The sequence below is a fragment of the Staurois parvus genome, unplaced genomic scaffold (genome assembly GCF_062004578.1).
Source record: "Staurois parvus isolate SC_StPar_1 unplaced genomic scaffold, SC_StPar_1.0 ptg000357l, whole genome shotgun sequence".
Classification (NCBI taxonomy): Eukaryota; Metazoa; Chordata; class Amphibia; order Anura; family Ranidae; genus Staurois; species Staurois parvus.
Genome location: NW_028318153.1, coordinates 3,529,219 through 3,551,491, shown reverse-complemented (window position 1 = coordinate 3,551,491; position 22,273 = coordinate 3,529,219). Strand labels below are relative to the sequence as shown.

Genomic DNA, 22,273 nt, shown 5'->3' with positions numbered 1-22,273 from the left:
ATCAAAATCCAGTTCCAATATTTTTTTTTTTTTTTTTATCACATAATATTTGCATAACAGTTTATCAAGCACAAAATTTCAGCAAAAATACACTTAATTTTTCCGCAACGTATCTAATAAATATATATATATATATATATATATATATATATATATATATATATAAATGTGTGTGTGTATATATATATATATATATATATATATATATATATATATATATATATATATATATATAAATTTTGGTGAAATATAAAAGGTGAAGTTACACTTCATTGAGTAAATAGACCCCGCTGTCTCACCTGCCTCCATTGAAGCTAAGGAAGTGAAGACTGCCTCATTCGTGTCTTCCCTGGCTGCAAGGGCCAAGGAAATCAAAACTAGAATTGGAAGTGATGTTTTACATATTGCTTCCGGGTTCATTCTAGTTACAAAAAGATCAGCGAATAAATATTTGTTAGTCTCCTTTCCCTCCACCAACAACACCCGCCATATTGGTTGTGGGACAGTGGTGCTTGAGAAGGATGGTAGAGGGGTTGGACTCTGAGGGTCACATTAATGGAGAAATACAGCCAAAGCTGGTTTTGCTGTGCTTCTCTTGTGGATCAAAGGAGTGCAGTTCATTTTGCACTCATGTGACCCGTTTTCAGGCAACAGTGGGCTCAAGTCACTCAGCCGGTCCAGGCTGGGGAAGGATCCCAACTTCAAACTCGGGATCCATCCCAGAGTCTAGTGCGGCACCTGGCTCAGTCTCTTAGCGAGCCACTGAGAGCATTAGCTAGCCGCTTTCTCCCCTTCCATAGCCCACAGTCAGCACTCTTTACTCAGAGCAGCTGTGAGAACACTGATCAGTGGCCATGTGATCTGAGTTCTCACACTTCGACTAGGCGGGGGACATTAGAAATCTGAAAATTGACTTATGGGGTGCATACACACTTCTGGTAGCTGCGTGTGTGTGTGTGTGTGTGTGTGTGTGTGTGTGTGTGTGTGTGCGCGCGCGCGCCCCAACTGTCACTGCCATAAGACGTGTGGTGGATAAAATGCGCATATACACATTGGCTAAAATAGAGCTGCATTCAGAAGCATTGAAAAAAATAAAATTTGTTCGAAGTGGTGGTTTTTCTGCCTGTGTGCATGAGGCATTGTTATTGTTGGCATTTTAATACAGCCCCCTTTTTTATATTGCTACCATTAGGAATGTTTGTGTCTGTATTAGCAATTTTAAAGGACGTAGGTCAGCAGGCTGGAGCAGTACTAGAATGGGTCCGCATAAACTCTTACCTTTCTGTTAACCAGTCTTGCTGTTTGACTTTATGCTTGTAATTAATGTTATTCCCTCACATAACGATGAGAAACTTACTATGCATATATTTTTTCTTTTTGATTTCAGGAAGGAAGGTCTTGCAAAATGTGGCAAATGCAAACAGGCCTTTTACTGCAATGTGGAATGTCAGGTAAGATCTTACAATCCCTTTTATGTATAATGGTGAGCAGACTATCTGCATCAGAGAATGTATGCAAAAGTTATCAACAGCTAAAAAAGTACAATTTTTGCATGCCTTTAACTGCCGGAGTCATCTAGAGCAATTCAAATAGGTTTGAACCAGGAAAGAAAAAAACATTACTCAAAATAGACTTGGTTGTAAGACTTGAGGCCCTTTCACACCCAACGCAGTAGGATGCAGTTGGCTGCATTTTAGACTGCGCTCCAACTGCATAGACAGTCATAACCAATGTAATCCTATAGGCATAGTTCACATCATTGCAGTAGATCATGCTGCATTTTTCTGCACTGCGAATGTGCTACAAACTCTCTGCAAATGTGCACTGCACTTCTTCACTGCACTGTTCCCATTTAAAAAACAAAAAATTATTTATATATATATATAAAATTTATTACTGTTCCTGGATGTGTGTGGTGAACCAGTGTACAGCAACAATGGCATACAGGTCACCCATAGATACAGAGGACTTCATCACAATGGTCCTGGAGTACCCTGTGCTCTATGACCCCAGACATAAGCGTTATAAGGGCAACAAAAGAAAAATCCAGATCTGGGATAAAATTACAGCAAGCATCTACCCAGATTACGACGAAATGGACATAGACAGAAAGGAGAACACTGGTAAGTTGATCACTGCATGTGTTTATCAGGATAGCTATATCAGTCATAAAGTCTTCCAGAACACAGTGCAGTGGTCACATGGACCCCCAGACATCACATGGACCCCTCTTCTCCCTGTACCAATGATGGGACTTGCTTCTCTCTACAAACTACAAAGAAATGGGGACCTCAAAAGAAATCGAAGAAAGCCAAGTCCCAAATGCAGTGCAAAATGCATGCAAACGCACAGCAAGCGTGCATAAAGCGTACGTCAAATTCAATTCATGGATGTAAACATGCATTCAAAGATATGCAGTTTCTGGTGTGCATGGGCCCTTAGTAACCTAGAGCATTTTATGTTTCTATCTATCTCAGATTTTGGTGTACTGCAGTGAAAGATGAATTCAGATTGGCTGCTGTAGACTGAAGTATGTTCAGAGACTAACTGAACCCTGCATTTTATTACTGAATTGCAGTCGGGTTGTACATACAATAATACATATGGAAATCTTGTACTTTTGGGCTTTAGTGCCGGTTCACACAGATGTGGTGTGGGATTCGCAGTGAATTCTGTGTTTCCCTCGCCGCATCAGAATCTCACTCCGTTCATGTGAACCACTGCAGGTCTCTATGTAAAGTTGACACCCCAAACGCAGTGCGATTTGGTGAATCAGATCACATGCCCATGCGATACAATTCAAGTTGGGGTGGGGGGGTGTATGCACCTTTCCTGCGGATGCAGTGCAGTTTGTGGTGCGATTTGAGCCATACAAAATGAATGGCACAGATTACACTGCAAAGAATCGCATGTTTGAACAGGAATGCAGTATGATTCCTGTCTGAATTGCATGCTGTTTCCCGCACCACGGTAGTGTGAACCGCCACTTAATATGTTGCAACTTAGCAGTCCTTAGATGTGGTGTCTGCATTTTGTTTCCTTTTTCATACGTATTTTCTGCAGGTTCAGAAAATACCTTTTGTATGACCAGAAATCCAGTGTCCTAGTAATTTCCTTTGCACTGATCTGAAATTTCAAGTGTTTGCAGCCTTACCAGTTCTCTTCTGTGGTCTACAGAACATTTCCCCAATATGCAATGGATAAAATGGAAAGGGTTAGACATCCAAATCAAAAGAGCAGTCTAGGGTGACCATGCTGCTCTTCCATAGATACAGAGCAGCGAGCATCAGCAAATGTGGTGTTGACAGGATCATCAGGTGAAAATTAAGAAAACAAAAACCTGGAAATGGTAAAACAATGCAGCCACCACATCTAAGAACTGGTAAGCTGCAGTATATTAAACATTTTGTTCTTGAGTTCAGGTATGTGTTAATGCTTGTTGCACATCACTGGGTGTCTTAGGTGTCTTTCATATGGGTGGCTGGGGGAGCAGTAAAAGCAGGCAGTTGAGCCTTTGTTTTACCACCCCATGACCAGCCGCCTAATGTCTACAATACAGTCAGATTGGCTGTTCAAATGTTGCATCCGCTGCTAAATTAGTGCAGCATGCCGAGTTGACAGGTAGCACTGCACTAATCCATTCAAGGCAATGGGGCTTTGCTGCAACTGTGAGCCAAATGCTTGACTTGTGACTGTGGCTCATTAGCCCATTGAAAACTGTCCTGAACGCCTGACCGTGGCTGCTTCGCCATGCTCTGAAGGCCATTCACTGCAGATCGATTTTCATGAATGGGCAAATGTGCACTTGGCCCTGTTTTGAAGAAGCATATTGATGTAAACCCGTGTAGCCTATACATCTAAGCAATTTCCAGATGCCAACTATGAATTAAAGCCGGTCATTAATCATATCAATTTGAAATGCTGGTCACTTTTCCACTCTGCTTGATCCTGCCTGAGGATAGGTTTTAATTAGCAGTGCCTATGAGGAAAGCAAATTTGGCTATAGACTGATTATTTTTTTTTTTTTTTTTTTTTTTTTCTTCACCAACTGAAACTTTTCCCAAAGTTCTAATCTTGCGGATGAAAATCTACAAGGACAAGCGCAATGTGCTGAGATAAGTGTTCTCTCTCCAGTCAGAGAAAATAAACTTGACATCATATGAAAGAGTGGAGTCCTTGGAGTGCTCTGTAACCATTTACGCTCTGTTTTTAAGCATTGATCCTTGTTCTTATTTCCAGAATTCAGACTCCCATTTTTTTTATTTTTTTTTTATGCTTTGTATGATTTTTTTAGAAGTATCCACCATGTCCAGTTGGCTCTGATCAGGCTCTGTATTCTGCAAAGCGGAAAAAGTAAACGTGTGCGGGAATTTATTAAACCTGGAGCAGAGTCTGGGTAGCTGTGTATAGTAACCAATACGCTTCCAACTTCAGCTTGTGCAATTCTGCTTTGAAAATGTAAGCTAGATGCTGATTGGTTGCCATACACAGCTGATCCAGATTCTGGTTGCTCCAGTCTTAATAAATTATCCTCATGGAATGTTGAGCCCACATAAATGCTCACTCGGAACTTGTACACCACTCTAGACTAGGGTTTCATGGAAACGTAGGATTCCTCCAGAGGTTGCTAGGGGTTCCTTAACCACTTCCAGACCGGACACTTTTACCCCCTTCCTGACCAGGGCAATTTTCAGCTTTCAGTGCTATCATACTTTGAATGACAATTGCGCAGTCATGCAACACTGTACCCAAATGCATTTTTTACCATTTTTTTTGAGACAGATAAAGCTTTATTTTGGTGGTATTTATTCACCACTGGGATTTTTATTTTTTTTTTGCTATGTAAATGAAAATGTCCAAAAATTCTGAAATGTGTTTTGTTTTTTTCTTTTGTTTTTCTGCAAATAATATTTCATCATAAATCTTGGCCAAAATTCCGTTTTTATCTTTTTAGTAAAAAAAATCCAAATTAGTTTATAACCAAAAATTATAATTTTTAAACTTTTTTTTTTTATTTTTTATTTTTTTTACATACTGTCACCCTAGCAGTACAGTGTCACCATGGTGACACTGTACTACTTGTGGGGGGTGATGGAGTTTTTTTTTTTTTTATATACTCTAATTGCTTTTACACCCATATAGGATGTAAAAGCAATCATTTCTCTTTCTCTCTGTCTGCATTCTTGCAGTCATTGAGAAGTACTGAGTGAGCTGTGATTGGTCACAGCTTGTCACATGGTACAAGGCTGTTGTGAATAGCTTTGTACCATGTGACCTCTGTGATTCACAGATTTCACACGTAGTAAGCAATGATGTCACAAGTGACATCTTGCTTACTACTTTGCATGTGATCACTGATTGGCCAATCAGTGATCACATGATCGGGACCTCATACAGAGGTCCCGTCTGACGATCAGTGTTTCACTGTGTCCCGAGGACACAGCGGGCACCGGATTGCGGTGCTGCATGCTCCCAGGGAGCGCACACAAGCAGGGTGCGGGGAGGCCGTTTATAAACTGCCACCCAACCCTGCACTGCCACCGTCCGGCCGTTTTATATACAACGGCCGGTCGGGAAGTGATTAAGCAAGGGACATCTTCTACCTGTCAGATAAGTTGCCACTGGAACCAATTATCTTTTTAGCTATCTGTGAGAGGGGAATTGATCCCACTGACCACAAATGTAGGAACAATTCTGTGTGACCACCACACTAATGTATTGTGAGCTTTAGGTGCAGGCATTTTTAGCAGGGGTTTCCTGAGACCCCAAGAATTATTTCAAATGGTCCTCTGTGTTTAAAGGTTGGGAAAGGCTGCTTCAACAGTCCAAGTTCAACATCGGGTTATGTGGTCCCCCCAAACAAGTGATGCGCCCTCCCCCAGTGTGTAGGATATTTTATATATAGGTTTTTTTATATAATATCTATTTATTATTATTATACAGGATTTATAAAGCGCCAACAATTTGCTCAGCGCTTTACAATATAACAGGATCAATACAGCAATAATACAGTTCAATACAAGAGGGAAAGGAGGGCCCTGCTCCTTGGAGCTTACAATCTAGGAGGGAGGGGCTAGTGGTACAAAAGGTAATAACTGTGGGGGATGGACTGGTTGGAAGAGTAGAAGATTCCATTATTAGCTGAGGGCAGGATAGGCTTCCCTGAAGAGAGGTTTTCAAAGATCGCCTAAAAGTGAGCAGAGTAGGCGATAGTCTGATAAATTGTGGTAGAGAGTTCCAGAGGATGGGGGAAGCTCTGGAGACGTCCTGGAGACAAGCATGGGAGGTGGAGACAAGGGAGCTAGAGAGCAGGAGGTCTTGTGAGGAGCGGAGAGTACAGTTTAGGTGGTATTTGGAGACAAGATCGGTGCTGTAATTTGGGGCAGAGTTATAAATGGGTTTATATGTTCTTGTTAATGCTTTGAATTTTATCCGTTGGGCAATGGGAAGCCAATGGAGGGATTGGCAGAGAGGGGTGGCAGATACAGAACTGTTAGTAAGGTGGATGTGTCTGGCAGCAGCATTCATGATAGACTGAAGAGGGGATAGCCTGCAATGAGGTAGGCCAATGAGGAGGGAGTTACAATAGTCAAGGCGAGATATAACCAGGGAGTGAATAGGTTGCTTAGTGGTTTCTGAGGTTAGGAACGGCCGTATCTTGGAGATGTTGCGGAGGTGAAGTCTACAAGATTTGGACAGTGATTGGATTTGGGGCTGAAAGGACAGATGGGAGTCTAGGATTACACCTAGTACCCTGGCATGAGGGGAGGGACTGATGATTGTGTTCTTGATCTCGATGAAGAAGTCAGAGGAGGGGGCACGGGCTGGGGGGAATAAACCAGTGGTGGGATTCTCGGAGATGCAAAGGGCAGTGCTTCCATGATGACCTCAGTGCTGCATTCTGCATTAATAGGGTGCTGTGCTGACAACACATCAGAGGGCATGGCCATAAGGCCCTGCATAATATAACATGTCTCCAGCCTTCTGGATTGAATGACATTGACCATTGTTCAACCTGGAAAACTGAGCACATCTTGTGGTAAAAAGAACTGAAGGAAGCAGTAAAGTTTGGTATGCAGAGTAAGAAGCTGTGTTGCATTTTGTTCCCATCTCTTTTGTCACGGTTGAAAATGTTGTCACTTTTTATAAAATAAAGATACTTTGATGTGTTAGATTTGTGAATTGAGCATAATGCCAATTGTTTTTAGAGATTGATGCCGTGACTTTATTTTATCACTTATGCATTTGTGTGTTTATTTAAGCAAAAAAAAAAAACTTGTCATGGCTACACATGTGCCTCACCTGTATCTATTTTTGCAAGTGAATTGTGTGCATGAAAGTGGGAGCTTGGATTGTGCTCTGCCAATTTTTATTTCAATATAAAAAAAAGAAAACCTATGTAATCCAATGATTTCATTTGTCCAGATGAATGGAGAACTTCATTCTTGGATTTGCAGCTATTTTCCTCTCTCGGGATCCTCTTCGTGTCTTCTATGTAGAAAGGAAACACATTTCACTCGACCTTTGTCTGCAGAGAAGACAGTTGTATCCTTGTTTTAATGGCTCTGCTGTTTTTCTGACCATGCAGAAAGGAGACTGGCCCATGCACAAGTTGGAGTGTTCCGCCATGTGTGCCTACGGAGAGAAATGGAATCCTTCGGAAACTGTAAGACTGACTGCAAGGATACTGGCCAAACAGGTGAGGCTGGGAAGGAAACCAAATATTATTATTTTTTAGCAACATAAAAAATCTATTTAAAAAAAAAAAAAAATTACAAGGGCCTATCTTGAGGCAAATGATTGTCAGTATGTGATGTTCATGGGTGCTAAGTACACCCAGGGGTTTACATTGATCGGAGTACGAACATGAAGAAAAGTCTGATGTTGATGATCCTTGGGCTTATTCTGTTGGCCAAATTCAGTGTTCTTTCAAGTGCATTTAACTTGCATTTGAGATGCTTCTGAGATTGAGTTCATTAACTGGTGAATTTGACCTGCAGCTAACCTCCTTTTTTGATGTGCATTTGACAACCTTATAGACTGCAGCAAACCTGCTTTTGCATTTCCATCAACTTGTATGTGGAGAGAAGCAGTTTTAATGCAAACAGAAGCCATTAAATCTGACTCCTAGTCTGATGCATTGTGAATGTGCTTACACTGAAAATGCATTTAGTTCTGACAAATATTTTTGAGTGTTACAAATGCTGGGATTTACTTCTATAATGCAGTATATATCAACGTGCAAATATAAAAGTTACCTTTTTTTTCTTTTTTTTTTTTTTTGTTTAATTTTTCACAACATGTTTTCTTTAATAGGCTAACATTTTTTGCTCTGCCTAAATTCATGGTTTCAAGTATGCGATGCCAGTAGTCAAAATGAAGTGAGAATTCCTGATTTGGGATTATTATTGTAGCTCCAAAGCACCGAATACGAAGAATAGGCATTGCAGCCAAACGGCAAGCCTGTTCAGCCATGGCAGCTGCTAACTTGCTGCTTCCTCCTCTTACACTGCAGTGCTCTTTGTTGGCATAGTTGAGTAATAGCCATACTCCTCATCATAGGACAATTGCCCTCATGCAGACCTTTTTTGCAGAGAAGGGTGGAGTGGCATTTTGTTCAGATCTGTTGCTAAGTACTGAGTGCAAGGGGCTAACTGGTTCATATTGAACAGTTTGGTTTATCTAATTATCCTGTACAGCTTCTATAACAGTAAAGTGAAGCTCTGACTCTGAAAATGGAAGTTGGCAGTACAAAGTCTACCTGACTGCATATCTATTTCTTTTCATGACAAGGGCAAAAAAAAAGTTTAAATTTTTTTTTCTAGTCTGATATTAATATACGGTCTGCTATCCAGCCAGCAGGTGGAGCTATAGTGTCACTTTCCCACCATTGGCACAATTTAATTTCAGTTGTGCTGAAAGAGGCCCTTATCAACAAAACTCAGTCTGACAATGGGAGCTGCAAAACAAACTGGTCTGCCCTGCTGTCTATAGCTATGCCTTTTGTAGAGCTGTTAGTACTGATCTTCAATTTAATATTGATCTTTAGTCTAGTAACAGCTACAGCTCTCATGTACTAAGCCACCTTACTTGGCAAGAAGAACCTAGGTGCATTCATCCCAGTGATTCTTTTTTTAGAGTGTGGAAGAAAAATGGACGCCAGTCACTTTTTAAAGTTAAACTTCAAGAGACTTGTTTCACTGGTGCCTTGAGGGAGCATAGGGCACCTGAAGGTCATCTACGCAGAACATGGTCTTTGGTTTTTGCACATCTCCTAAACTCTGGGTCCTTCTCTCATAGGGCTATGCTGGCTGGACAATAAACTTAGAACATGGATCCTTGGCAATTGAGGTCCAAGTGTTATCTCAAGCTTTGTGTCCCAAGGCAGGACATAAAGATTGAGGACAGTTTCTGCTTGCTTCCATTATGCTAGAACAGGCCATCACTTGCAGCCGGCATCTTCTGTGTTTCCTCCCAGGAGGGGAGATTCCTGCAGCACTCCAATTCCTAGGCCCAAAGATCTGAGGGAGAGACCGTTCTCCACAGGGACATCCTCACCAGGCAGAAGCACAAAAAGGAAGACCCTGTGCCAGGAAGAGTCTTAGATATTTAATATCTTCCCAGCTAGCTCATTGGGCCCCTTCAAGCCTCCCGATTGTCATTAGACATAACACTGAGCTTGCTCTAGCTGGGTGTTGAAAAGGGATCTTCAACAACAAGCCACTAGAAGGGAAAAAAACAAACCACACACTCCCTGCTTAAAGAACATTAACAGGCGCACATATGGGCAAGCCGACCATAGCTCTCTACTTCCTATGGAATTTAGAAAATTACTACATTCTTACATGTTTTCTGATTTTAAAAATGTATAATAAATTTTAGTAACCGGGTCTCCTTTTAAATTCTTGCATATCCTAACCTGTCAGCAGAAACATATTGTAATTTTATAAATTTTTTTTTTCCTAACCTTAGTGCAGGAACGGAACAGAAATCTAGCACATTGTCAAGGTTACATAAAAGACATTACTTTGCCATAGATATATTTCTCGCCTATTACAGTTAACATTTTTGAATCTGATTTCTAAAGCGCTGTTGGACAGTGGAAGCCTTAAGATTTTTTTTTTTTTTTTTTTCAATCTTGCAACAAAAGACACAGCAATGGCAAGACTTTAGTTGGTCTGCCTGGAGCTCTCTCTGAAATAATAAAGGAGAAAAAGCCTAACGGAGCACAAACAAACGCTGTTCTTTTAAGCATCGAAAAACTGACTGGCAAGAATGTATAATGGCTAGCTTGTAGGAATAGATAAACACCCTATACTCTATGAAAGCTTAGTATGCAAAATACAGTCCTCTTAACCTCAGCTGCTGGGCCACCTGCAAACCCATATTTAATGGCCAAGATTACAAAGTGGTGGCCCGAGGCCAACAGCTGAGCTATGCGTTTTATACTCTGTCAACAGCGAATGGATCCACTTACCTCAAAGTCCGACTTGCATGTCTGCCTTATTTGGATGCGAGAGAAACAAAGGGAAATTACATATTTAAATGAACCCTGCTATTTTTCTGATCTGATGCTACATGCAGATGGAGGATGTTCAAGATAGAGCCTTATGGCAATGTGGGTTTAAAAGAAGAAAAAATAAAAACTGCAACTTAAATGGACAACCACTAAGCTAGATGGTAATTAGAACTGGTGATCTCTGCCTTTCTCTCTGTTCATTGTTTATTCAGCCAATTGATGTGATTGATTTTTTTTTTTTGTCCTAGAAAACTTGCAAAGAAAGAACACCGTCGGAGAGGTTCTTGACAGTTAAAGAGTTTGAATCTCGTAAGCATCATGTTTTTTCATTTATTCGAACTCCTAGTCTTGTAAAAAGTGTGTGTGCGCTTTTTTTAATGTTTTGACACACTAGATGTTTTCATTTAAAGAACATGTTGCAGTTTTGTATTTGTACATATGTGGTTGTCAATATACAGTTGGGGAAATATTGTTAGCAGACGAGGAAAGAGGGGTTTCGTTACAGATTTATATTCTGTAAAGCTGCCCATTAAAGTGTGTTTGGAGTGTTTGTTGGTTTTGGGTTTTTTTTTTTTTAAGTAAAAAAGAAACCCATCAAAAAAGGACACTCAAGCTAGAAAGATGGAGGAATCCTCCCCACTGTGCCATTGTATTGAAAGCAGGACTCATCTGCTGTCAGAACACACTGATCTGCGGCTGATTGGCAAGTTTTCCAACATATGTTTTCGATTAGAAGTTGATCGTTTGAACGACTTCTGCAAGTGGAAACAGCCATAGGTGGATTAAAATTTGGTTTAGTCCCTGCTGAACTGGCTGACTTTTGATCCATCTATGGCCAGTTTAAAGTGATTGATTGTAAAGGGTTGTTTATTTTATATTATTCCCTGTGTCTGTTTTTTTTTTCTTTTTTGATTAAGAATAGACATGTCTTGCTTGCCTGCTCTGTGCAACGGTTTTTCACAGGGCAGCCAAGACCCTCCTCTTTTAAGGTCCCTGTTGGTGCTCCTGGCTCCTCCCCACCCTGCTGAGTGCCCCCATAGCAAACCACTTGCTATGGGGCACTCATGCCTGCGCTCTCCCAAACCCTGCTCTGTGTGTCCTCACTTGCTGTGATTGACTCCTGCTGCTGTCAATGGCTCCCACTGCTGTGACTGAGCCAATGAGGAGGGGGAGACCCAGGAGAGCTGCTGGTCTCGTTCACATCACTAGATAGGGCTCAGGTAAGTATATGCAAGTGCTGGGCATGAAAAACTCATATGCTTTATTTCATATTTGTCATTGATATATTGTTCTAAAATTACTAACTGCTTGGCTGTTATTTTGTCTTTTTGAGTCCGAGATCTAACTTCTGTTATTACCCAAAATCCTTTCTTTTCCTACTAAGTTCTCAAATCTGGGGTGTGAGCTGAGGATCAGAAGGAGGAGGTACTTGGGTTCACTTTTCCGAGTAAGAGACCCCCGGATAGGTATTTCCAGTCTGTTGATCTTAATTAGTATTCCTTAGAGTAGACAAGGTGTGGGATGGTGAACTGCAGGGTTTGAAAACTGTTGCACTTCCATACCATCCAGCACAACAGGAGTAGGCAGATCACTTACTGTAATTTTTTTTTTTCTCTTAACTGTGCCCTGAACCATGTGACTGGACCCATCCTTAAGAGTTTTGTAGCTGTAGCTTTGTTTCTTTGTTTCCTCAGACATGAGCAAGTTGGACAATGAGAAGAAAGAGCTCATTCAGAATGATATTGCAGCCTTACACCATTTTTTCTCCAAGAATTTGCACTATTCTGACAATGCATCTCTAGAATTCCTCTTTGCACAGGTGAGGATCCCTCCTTTCATGGAGCAGCTTCACATTTGTTTATTGGGTCTTTATGTGGATCTTATAATTACACCCAGGGGAACAGACAGCGGGCGCCTTCTGCAAGAGACTAATCCAATGCTCGTTTTCCTTTTCAAATCTGAATTAGAAAGGAAAAATCACTTTGTTGCAAATGACCAGTGGCAGTTGGTGATCACATGTGCTTTATGCATTCTTGCTCCCCTTCATCTTTTTTTGTAGAATAACCTATATGGTGTTTAGAAAATGCAGTTTATATGAAAAAAAAAGGCAACGTCCTATGACTGGTCAGACAGTGGGTTGTTTATTTTATATTTTTACATATTAGGCAAGAAAGAGGAAAGAGCTGGAATGGGACAAACGCTGTGGGCCAATCCTTGACTGATCAATGAGAGCAGTTCTGAAAGGATAAGCCAAATATTTTTGAGACCATGAATTGTCTTTTTGGCAGTGGCCGGTCACTGCAAATAGCACCTATATATGTAAGCGCCCATTTTTAAGGGAATATGTATTCTGTTATACTTTGAAGGGTTTTGCACAGCACAGCCCACATTTTACAGCTCCTGTATAAAAGGAGGGCCATATGTAAGTAGAAAAAAAAACTTCAGCCCAGCTTCCTTCCATGATGCCTAGGAGAGGATAACACCACCAAGATCCCAGGACATGCCCTTGGATATTGTGGAATTTGGAGACTACTGAGCATTCCAAGCATTTTGCTGGAAATATATATATTGTGTGTGCACCAAAGGGCTGGAACGTGGTACAATGAGTGTCGGCAGGCAACCAAAAAGTATGGTGGAGGTTTCCTTCCAAGTTTGGGGCTGTATTTCTGAAAATAGAGTTGGAGATTTGTTCAGGATCAATGGTGTCCTCGATGCTGAGAATTACAAGTAGATATTTATCCATCGTGCCATACCATCAGCGAGGCGTGTGATTCGCCCCAAATTTATTCTGCAGCAGGACAACAGCCCCAACCATAAAGCCAGTATCATTCAGCACTATCTTCAGTGTAAAGAGCAAGGAGTCCTGGAAGTGATGGTTTGGCCCCCACAGAGCCCTGATCTCAACATTGAGTCTCTCTTGGATTACATGAAGAGTCCGAAGGAAGGCAGCCTACATCCACAGAAGGTCTGTAGTTAGTTCTCTAAGATGTTGGGGCACAACCTACCTGCCGAATTCTTTCAAAAACTGGCTTGATGATGACCGGGCTGCACAGTGGGGGGTAAGTGACCGCAGTCCAGACAGGGCTAACACAGAACACGGTCGCCACTCACCGCCTGCTCTGCGGCCATGCCTGTGTCTCCTTTCCTGGCTATCCTGCCCCACCAATGATGTCATCCTATCAGCAGAGTAGAGGGTGGGAGGGGCAGGAGATCTGAACACAGAATGAGGAGTCTTTTCATATAACCAAGCAAGCAATCACCCCCTTGTTAATATGATCCAGATCTGCACCTCTTCCTGCCCTCTGCCCTGCTGATAGAATTACATCATCGGCTGGGCGGGAGACCCTAGAGAGGACACACAGGCTGAATCCTGCCTCTGCCCTGCTGAAGGTAGGACTGTACAAGGGAGGCAGAGTAAAAGGGGCACTGCGATTAGAGAGGGAGAAGGGGGGATGACTGCAAGGGACACTGATGGACGGCTGTGATTGCTAGGGGCACTGTGATATAAAGGGGGCTGCAATGTAAACGGGCACTGCAATCATTACAGTGCATATCACAGTGCCCCTTTACATTACAGTGTGGAGGACCGACTCTATCTCGCCAACCGTGCCAGTGAACACCAGCCCCAAATTCCCTCCGCCAGGTCCCTGTGTGTGTTGTACAATAGTGCCCCCTCCAAAAAAAAAAGTTACATACTCTCCCTCTCTCTCTCTCTCTCCCTTTTTCTATTTTAGAAATTGCTGGCATGATTTCTTTCTTTTTCTTTCTTTTGTTGTCTTTCCTTACAGCTAGTATAATTGGTTATGGCAAGTGACCCCTTTTCACCCTCCCCATCATGCATTCTTCTATCTCCCACTTCCCTAAGCTGTCAGAAAACTCTGGCTAATGTGAGGACAGAAGTCACCAGGGGACTCTTCAATTAGTTAGGCAGCTGTTATTGTTTAGAAACTGAGAACCATTGTTTTCTAATTGAGGAATGCTATCACGAAAACATAACTGAATATAGAAATGGAGGATTCAAGCTATGCTATCCTGCTTTTCCAAACTCTTACAGTGGACCTGTCATTTTGGCTTGCATTGCTTCAGTTGTGTTTTATACTAGCTAGTCCTTCTATACTATACTGAATGAGAAAACATTTCTTGAAGATTTTATACAATTTGTAAAACAGCAGTGTGCACAGTAAGCTTTTGCAAAGCTTTCAGCTAGCTTCAGTTTCTAGATATTCAACACAGATCTAATTAGAATTAGAGGCTGCCACTTTAAAGTGAACCGATGCTCTGACTATGCACAGGTATAGTTGGCTGTGGCACACTCTCTGGGTCCAGAGCCGCTGGCATTGCCTCAGCTCTTGCCCTGTCTCTGAATGTTTACTTGGTAAGTAATCTGGTCAGGCCAAACACTATTGCTTTCTTAGAAGTTGGAAGACACCAATATTCCCTGTATTCTGTCAGCTTTGCTGTGGAAGATGGTGACTTTGTGGGACTGAGCGCTGATGTTGTCTGCTGTGTGGAGTATTGCATGCACTCCATGCTCCTCTCCTGGTGTGTGTTGTGTTTTTTTTTGTTTTTTTTTCTCCCATCCTTGCAGTGTCGAGGAAACATTCTCACTGATACCCCTGTGTGCAAAGAGCTACGTAGAACTTCAGTCATCAAACTGTTCATGCTGCCAGCCCACAGTGACTTTGGTCACCTCCAGCCATCCTCTGCTACCAGCTGTCTAGCTTCCATGAGTACTCGTCATTGTCTTTTACCTTGAGCTTATGTTGCCTTACTGCACTCTGGCTGCAACATGTTTGATTCTAGACACAGCATGGGGGCAATTCTGCTGTTCCCACTGCCCCCAGTTAACTTTCTAGTCATTTGGTATGCAGCCTGGAGTCATGCTGTCCTCTGTTAGTCAGTCCGCAAGCACTGCTTGGCTCTATCAGGGGTGGCTGGGTCATTTTTAGGCTAAGATTTTTTTTACCATAGTCATGCAAGACTATTACCCAGTTCACCGAGTTATTCGCTGACTTTGATCACAGTGTCACAAGTGCCATCAAGTGTCCTCTCAGCAGATTCTGTATCTGATTTTAGCCCTGGCCTTAGTGGTTTCTTAGGCTTTGGTCGCAGACTCTGAATCGTTCAAGTCATTGACTGAGTTTAGTCCAGAGGAGTCAATGTTCACTGCTATTGACTGATGTGAATGTACAATATATATATATGTAAAGCGCTGCGTAAATTGAAAGCGCTATATAAGTACCTGAAATAAATATTACTGTTTTTGGTCCTTACTGATGCAATGCACACTACTCCTGAAAATAGAGAATTAGTCTGTTAATTCTACATGTGCTGTTTCTAGTCTTAAAAATTTAGAATTCTGTAGGATGTAAAGCTTTCCCTTTTTTGCATCGTTTTTTCCAACTTTTTATCTTAACCCTGATAAGTTGTTTGGTCCCCTGAAGCACTTGTTAGCCTTGTATTTGTTTTGTGGGGATATTGTGCAGAAGTTGTCCATTTCCACTGTGGATCTGGCAGGAAAGTACACTGCTCAAAAAAAATTAAAGGAACACTTTTTTTTAAACAGAGTATAGCATCAAGTCCATTAAATTCTTGGGATATTGATCTGATCTGTTAAGTAGCAGAGGGGGTTGTTAATTTCATTAACGCCAAAGCAAAACCGATTAACAGGTGCACTTGTTGGGCAACAATGAGGCACCCCCCCCCCCCAAACAAGGAATGGTTTTATAGGTGAAGGCCACTGACCTTTTTTTCCCTACTTATCTTTTCTGACTGTTTTTCACTAGTTTTGCAGTTGACAAGGGTCAGTGTCACTACTAGTAGCATGAGGTGATACCTGAACCTTACAGAGATTGCACAGGCAGTCCAACTCCTCCAGGATGGCACATCAATACGTGCCATTGCCAGAAAGTTTGCTGTGTCTCCCAGCACAGTCTCAAGAGCATGGAGGAGATTCCAGGAGACAGGCAGTTACTCTAGGAGAGAAGAACAGGGCTGTAGAAGGACTTAACCCATCAGCAGGACCAGTATCTGATCATTTGTGCAAGGAGGAACAGGATGAGCACTGCCGGAGCCCTACAAAATGACCTCCAGCAGGCCACTGATGTGAATGTCTCTGACCAAACAATCAGAAACCAACCTCATGAGGGAGGACTGAGGGTTGACATCCTCTAGTGGGCCCTGTGCTCACTGCCTGGCACCATAGAGCTCAATTTGGCATTTGCCATTGAACACAAGAATTGGCAGGTCTGCCACTGGCACCATGTCCTTTTTACAGAGAACAGGTTCACCCTGATCACATGTGACAGACAGGAGAGGGTCTGGAGAAGCCATGGAGAATGTTATGCTGCCTGTAACATCGTTCAACATGACGGTTTTGGTGGTGGGTCAGTGATGGTCTGGGGAGGCATACCCATGGAGGGAAGCACAGACCTCTACAGGATAGACAATGGCACCCTGACTGCCATTAGGTTTTGGGATGAAATCCTTGAACTCGTTGTCAGACCATGCACTGGTGCAGAGGGCCCTCCCTTGTGCACGACCATGCCCGACCTCATGTAGCGAGAGTATGCAGGCAGTTCCTAGAGGATTAAGAATTGATACCATTGAATAGCCCCCATGCTAGCACGATCTAAATCTAATAGACCGCCTCTGGGATATCATGTTTTGGTCCATCCGATGCCGCCAGGTTGCACCTCAGACTGTCCAGGAGCTCAGTGATGCCCTGGTCCAGATACTCCAGGACACCATTCGTCGTCTCATTAGGAGCATGCCCCGACGTTGTCAGGCATGCATACAAGAACTTGGGGAACATACAAACTACTGAGTACCATTTTGAGTTGCTGCAATGAAATTTCAGCAAAATGGACTAGCCTGCTGCATCATTTTTTTCACTGAAAATCAAACAATGGGGCATCCTTCCATCACCCAGTCCATATCAGTATAGATATCCAGCATATTTTTCCCCAATTGAGATCTGATGTGTTTTCAAAGTGTTCCTTTATTTTTTTTTTTTGAGCAATGCATAATATGTACAGTCATGGCCAAAAATATTGGCACCCCTGCATTTCTGTCAGATAATGTACCACTTCGACCAGAAAATTGTTGCAATTACAAATGTGTAGTGAAGAAACAAAAAAGCCAAACCTGACACATTCCACGCAAAACTTCAAAAATGTACTAGATAAAATTATTTGCACCCTCAATTTAATGATTGGTAGCACACCCCTTAGAGAAAATAACTGAAGTGAATCGCTTCCTGTAATCATCAATGAGTTTCTTCCACCACTCTCCTGGAATTTTGGACCACTCTTCTTTCGCCAATTGCTCCAGGTCTCTCAGATTGGAAAGGTTTCTTTTGTCAACTGCTGTTTTGAGATCTCTCCACAGGTGCTCTATGGGTTTGAGATCTGGACGCATTGCTGGCCAGTTCAGTACTCTTCAGTGCTTTGTCTGAAACCATTTCTGAGTACTTTGTGCTGTGTCTTCTGACGGAGACCCAACTTACTGACACTGGGCCCTACATTGCACCCCAGAATTCTCTTGGTAGTCTTCAGATTTCATAATGCCATGCACATGGTCAAGACATCCAGTGCCTGAAGCAGCAAGGTAACCCCAAAACATCAGTGAACCTCCACCATGTTTAACTGTAGGGACTGTATTCTTCTTCTTCTTCTTCCCTTTTTTTTTTTTTTTTTTTTTTTTTTTTTTAATTTTAAGGTCTGATTTCTTTTTCTGAAAACCGTAGAATGATGGGCTTTACCAAAAGCTGTAATTTTTTTCGTGTCTGTCTGCAACACATGCTTCCACAAGGAATTTTGGCTTCTTCAAGTAAGATTTTCGGCAAACTCCAATCCTGGATTTTTTATGTTTGTGTCAACAGTGGGGTCCTCCTGGGTCTCCTACTACAATGTCCCTTTTCATTCAGATGGTGACATATAGTGTGAGCTGACACAGTTGTACCCTGTTCCTGAAAGTCGGCTTGAATTTGTCTGGAAGTTGATCGAGGCTCTTTATTCACCATTCAGATAATCCTTTGTTGCAATCTTTGATCAAGTTTTTTTTTTTTTTTTTTTTTTTTTTTTTTTTTCTCTTTTGTCCACGTCCAGGGAGATTAGCTACAGTGGCTAAGTGGTTAGCACTTTCTCCTGGCAGTACTAGTGTCGTTGGTTCTAATCCCAACCACAGCACCACCTGCCTGGAGTTTGCATGTTCTCCCTGTACCTGCGTGAGTTTCCTCCGGGTAATCCGGTTTCCTCTCATGCTCCAAAGACATGCTGGAAGGTTAATTGGCACCTGTCTAAAAATTGTATGTATGAATGTGAGTTGGGGACCTTAGATTGTACAACCCTTGAGGGTTAGGGACTGATGTGAATGTACAATATATATGTAAAGCACTGTGTAAAATGACAGCACTATATAAGTGCCTGAAATAAGTAAAGTGCCATGGGCTGTAAACACACAGGAACATTAAGATCTGTTAATTGATACAGGTGAGTTTAATTACAAATTACAGGAGCATCACAAACTTGGAATGCAATTTATTTCTTATAATTTTGTCCAGTCCATTTTGGGGGTTATGTGTGGAATATCTCAATTTTGGATTTTTTGTTTCTCTACTTTTTTGTGTTTTACCAATACAAACAAAAGAAATTAAACAGAAGAATGCCTAAACATTTGTAATTGCAGCATATCTCTGGGCAAAGCGATGCATTATCTGACAGAAATGCAAGTGTGTGTATGTGTGGTGTGTGTTTATAAAAAACCTTACACATGCTTTACAATGTTGCAGTCTGATCACTGTGGGAGAAGAGACTGAAGGAACGCTTTCTCCTGCCTGCAACGGACTAATTTTAGTCTAGGCAAAGGCACTGACTAGAGCTCAAGGATTTCTTTTTAACAAAATTATATACAGCTTTGTTGCAAGATCATGTAAAATTAAAAAAAATATATATTCTGTCAAACTTGTAAAGCTGCTGAAAGGCCACTTTAAAATACCAAGTACACAAATGATAACTATTTCATCATCTATACCAAATACAGTATCTATACGGAGGCTGGCTTATGTAAATGTTTGACCTGGAGCCCACAACTGTTGTAGAAATTGTGAAAAGCCCTGTGAAATTTAAAGGCTACGTTAACCTTTTCCAAAAACCATCCTATCGTGAAAAAAAAAAAGAGAAAAAACCCCCCCAAAAAATATAATTTTCAGCAATGCACAAAAAGACTGTTACCATTGCAGTCACATCCTACTTCTAAAGGTGTGTTGTGGTGTGGTGTTGTTTTTTTTTTTTTTTTTTTTTCTCCTCCCCTTTTCTCACCCTGCACATTTAATTTTTTTTTTTGTGCCCTTGTTCTACATACCTGCTGATATCTCTTCTTCTCGCATCATATCTCCCTAGGTTTTAGCACAATCCTTCTGTAGTCCTCCCATTCTTTTTCATATTCAGGGCACAAGGGGTTGTGCAAATGTAACTGCCTGTAGAACTGCATAAGGTGGTGGAGTGGAGGATGGCAATTTCTCCTGTGGGAATACATGGGACACGTGCCTACTTTAGTCTTAAGAATAAAAAGGTTTTTTTTTTTTTTTATTTTTTTAAGTCGTTCTCTGTATTTCCCAGGTCCAACTACTTTAGTGCAGGGCCGTAGTCCAAATGGAAATCTGTCAGAGTACTCTGGGTTCTGGCTACCTTTTGGTGTTAATGTGTATATCTGGTGCTGTGTCCATTTCTACCTGCCCCCCCCCCCCCCAAGGCACTGGGACAGTTCTCCATGTGCTGCAGTCAAAGTGGCTGCCATGAGATGTCCCTGACCCCTCAAAAAAATACACCTAAACCGTTCCCCATATTGTGCAGTTACTCCTAGAGTCCTAGACTTTTTTGCACTATACTGGCCAGTTTTATCTGTCACTCCTCTATTGGACACCAGCTGCCATGCAACTCTTTTATACCCTAGCCCAGGGGTCTGCAACCTTTAAGACATAAAGAGCCACTTGGACCCGTTTCCGAGAGGGGAAAAAAAGACTGGGAGCCGCAAAACCATTGCAACATTTAAAACAAATCCGACACTGCATATATTGCAAAAAGCGCTCTGGTCATGAAGGGGGTTTAAGGGCCCAGTAAGCAAAGGGTTAATCAGGGCCACAGTGTTCGTCATAATCATAGCCTTAGGTCAGTGGTGGGCAACCTTTTTTTTTCAACGGAGCCAAATCTCGCCAAAACCACGATTGAAATTTTATTTTGAGAGCCACATTTTTAAAACTGAAAATACATCCCCCATATAGTAATTCATCCCCCATAGTAATTCATCCCCCATAGTAATTCATCCCCCATAGTAATTCATCCCCCATATAGTAATTCATCCCCCATATAGTAATTCATCCCCCATAGTAATTAATCCCCCATATAGTACCGTATTTTTCGCCGTATAAGACGCACTTTTTCTTCCCCAAAACTGGGGGGGAAATGTCAGTGCGTCTTATGGGGCGAATATGGAGCGGACTGGTCCGGTATTTCCACCGCGGCCGTGTCAGAATACCGGGCCGGCCGCTCAGCTCTGCAGCGGGACCTTACCTGTTCCTCTATCCAGCGGCGTGCTGTCTTCCCGGCTTTTATAGTGTGAGCACTGGCCATGACAGCCGGGTGCCAAGTGCGCATGCGCAAGAAGCGGTGCTTTTTGTGAATGGTAAGGCGGTACCTGGGACACATGACAGATCCCAGAAGCCGCCGGACCAATCACAAAGCGCAAGTGCTTCTCGCTCATGCGCACTGGGCACCCGGCTGTCATGCTGAGCGCCATTACAGAAGCCGGGAAGACAGCGCGCGGCTGGATCGAGGAACAGGTAAGATCAAACAAAAACTCTGCAGAAGTAAGAGCGGGTACCTGTCAAATTCAGGTACCCGCTCCCCACCTCCCCAAAGGTCAGCAGTCATCTGTACTGTCCGCAGTCTCTGGTCATCCCTGTTCTGTCCGCAGTCTCTGGTCATCCCTGTGCTGTCCGCAGTCTCTGGTCATCCCTGTGCTGTCCGCAGTCTCTGGTCATCCCTGTGCTGTCCGCAGTCTCTGGTCATCCCTGTGCTGTCCGCAGTCTCTGGTCATCCCTGTGCTGTCCGCAGTCTCTGGTCATCCCTGTGCTGTCCGCAGTCTCTGGTCATCCCTGTGCTGTCCGCAGTCTCTGGTCATCCCTGTGCTGTCCGCAGTCTCTGGTCATCCCTGTGCTGTCCGCAGTCTCTGGTCATCCCTGTGCTGTCCGCAGTCTCTGGTCATCTCCTGTACTGTGTCTGCAGTCCATTAGTTCAGAATTTTTTTTTTTCCTGTTTTCTGCCTCTAAAACCTAGGTGCGTCTTATGGTCAGGTGCGTCTTATACGGCGAAAAATACGGTAATTCATCCCCCCTATAGTAATTCATCCCCCATATTAATTCATCCCCCATATTAAGTCCCCAAGTCCCCCCTGTGTCAATTCACTTACCTTTGCTCCGCGCGTTCCTCTCGCCATGTTCCCGCGCCGTTCCGGTGTAGCATGAAAATCTGTCTCCTATGAGGATCTGTCCCCCTCGATGTATCTGCGCATGTGCCAGTCTCAGGCATTAGCAGCCGATCGGTGATCTCCGGCACATGCGCAGATACATCTAGGGGGACAGATCCTCATAGGAGACAGATTTTCATGCTACACCGGTCTTCAGGGCGGACTGTGAGAGGAGCCTAGCGGGAGCCTAGCTCCGCGGGCCGGATTAAAAGGTCTGCCGGGCCGTAG

The 22,273-nt window shown here is 42.6% G+C and overlaps 1 protein-coding gene across 1 annotated transcript in view; it reads left to right on the top strand.

Annotated features, from left to right (window-relative positions):
- Positions 1–22,273, top strand: part of SMYD2 (SET and MYND domain containing 2) — a 78,946-nt gene that overhangs the window by 24,423 nt on the left and 32,250 nt on the right. The window contains 4 exon segments of the mRNA XM_089684818.1: positions 1,388–1,451; positions 7,589–7,699; positions 10,768–10,828; positions 12,214–12,338. Of these exon segments, the coding sequence (XP_089540944.1) occupies positions 1,388–1,451; positions 7,589–7,699; positions 10,768–10,828; positions 12,214–12,338 (361 nt within the window).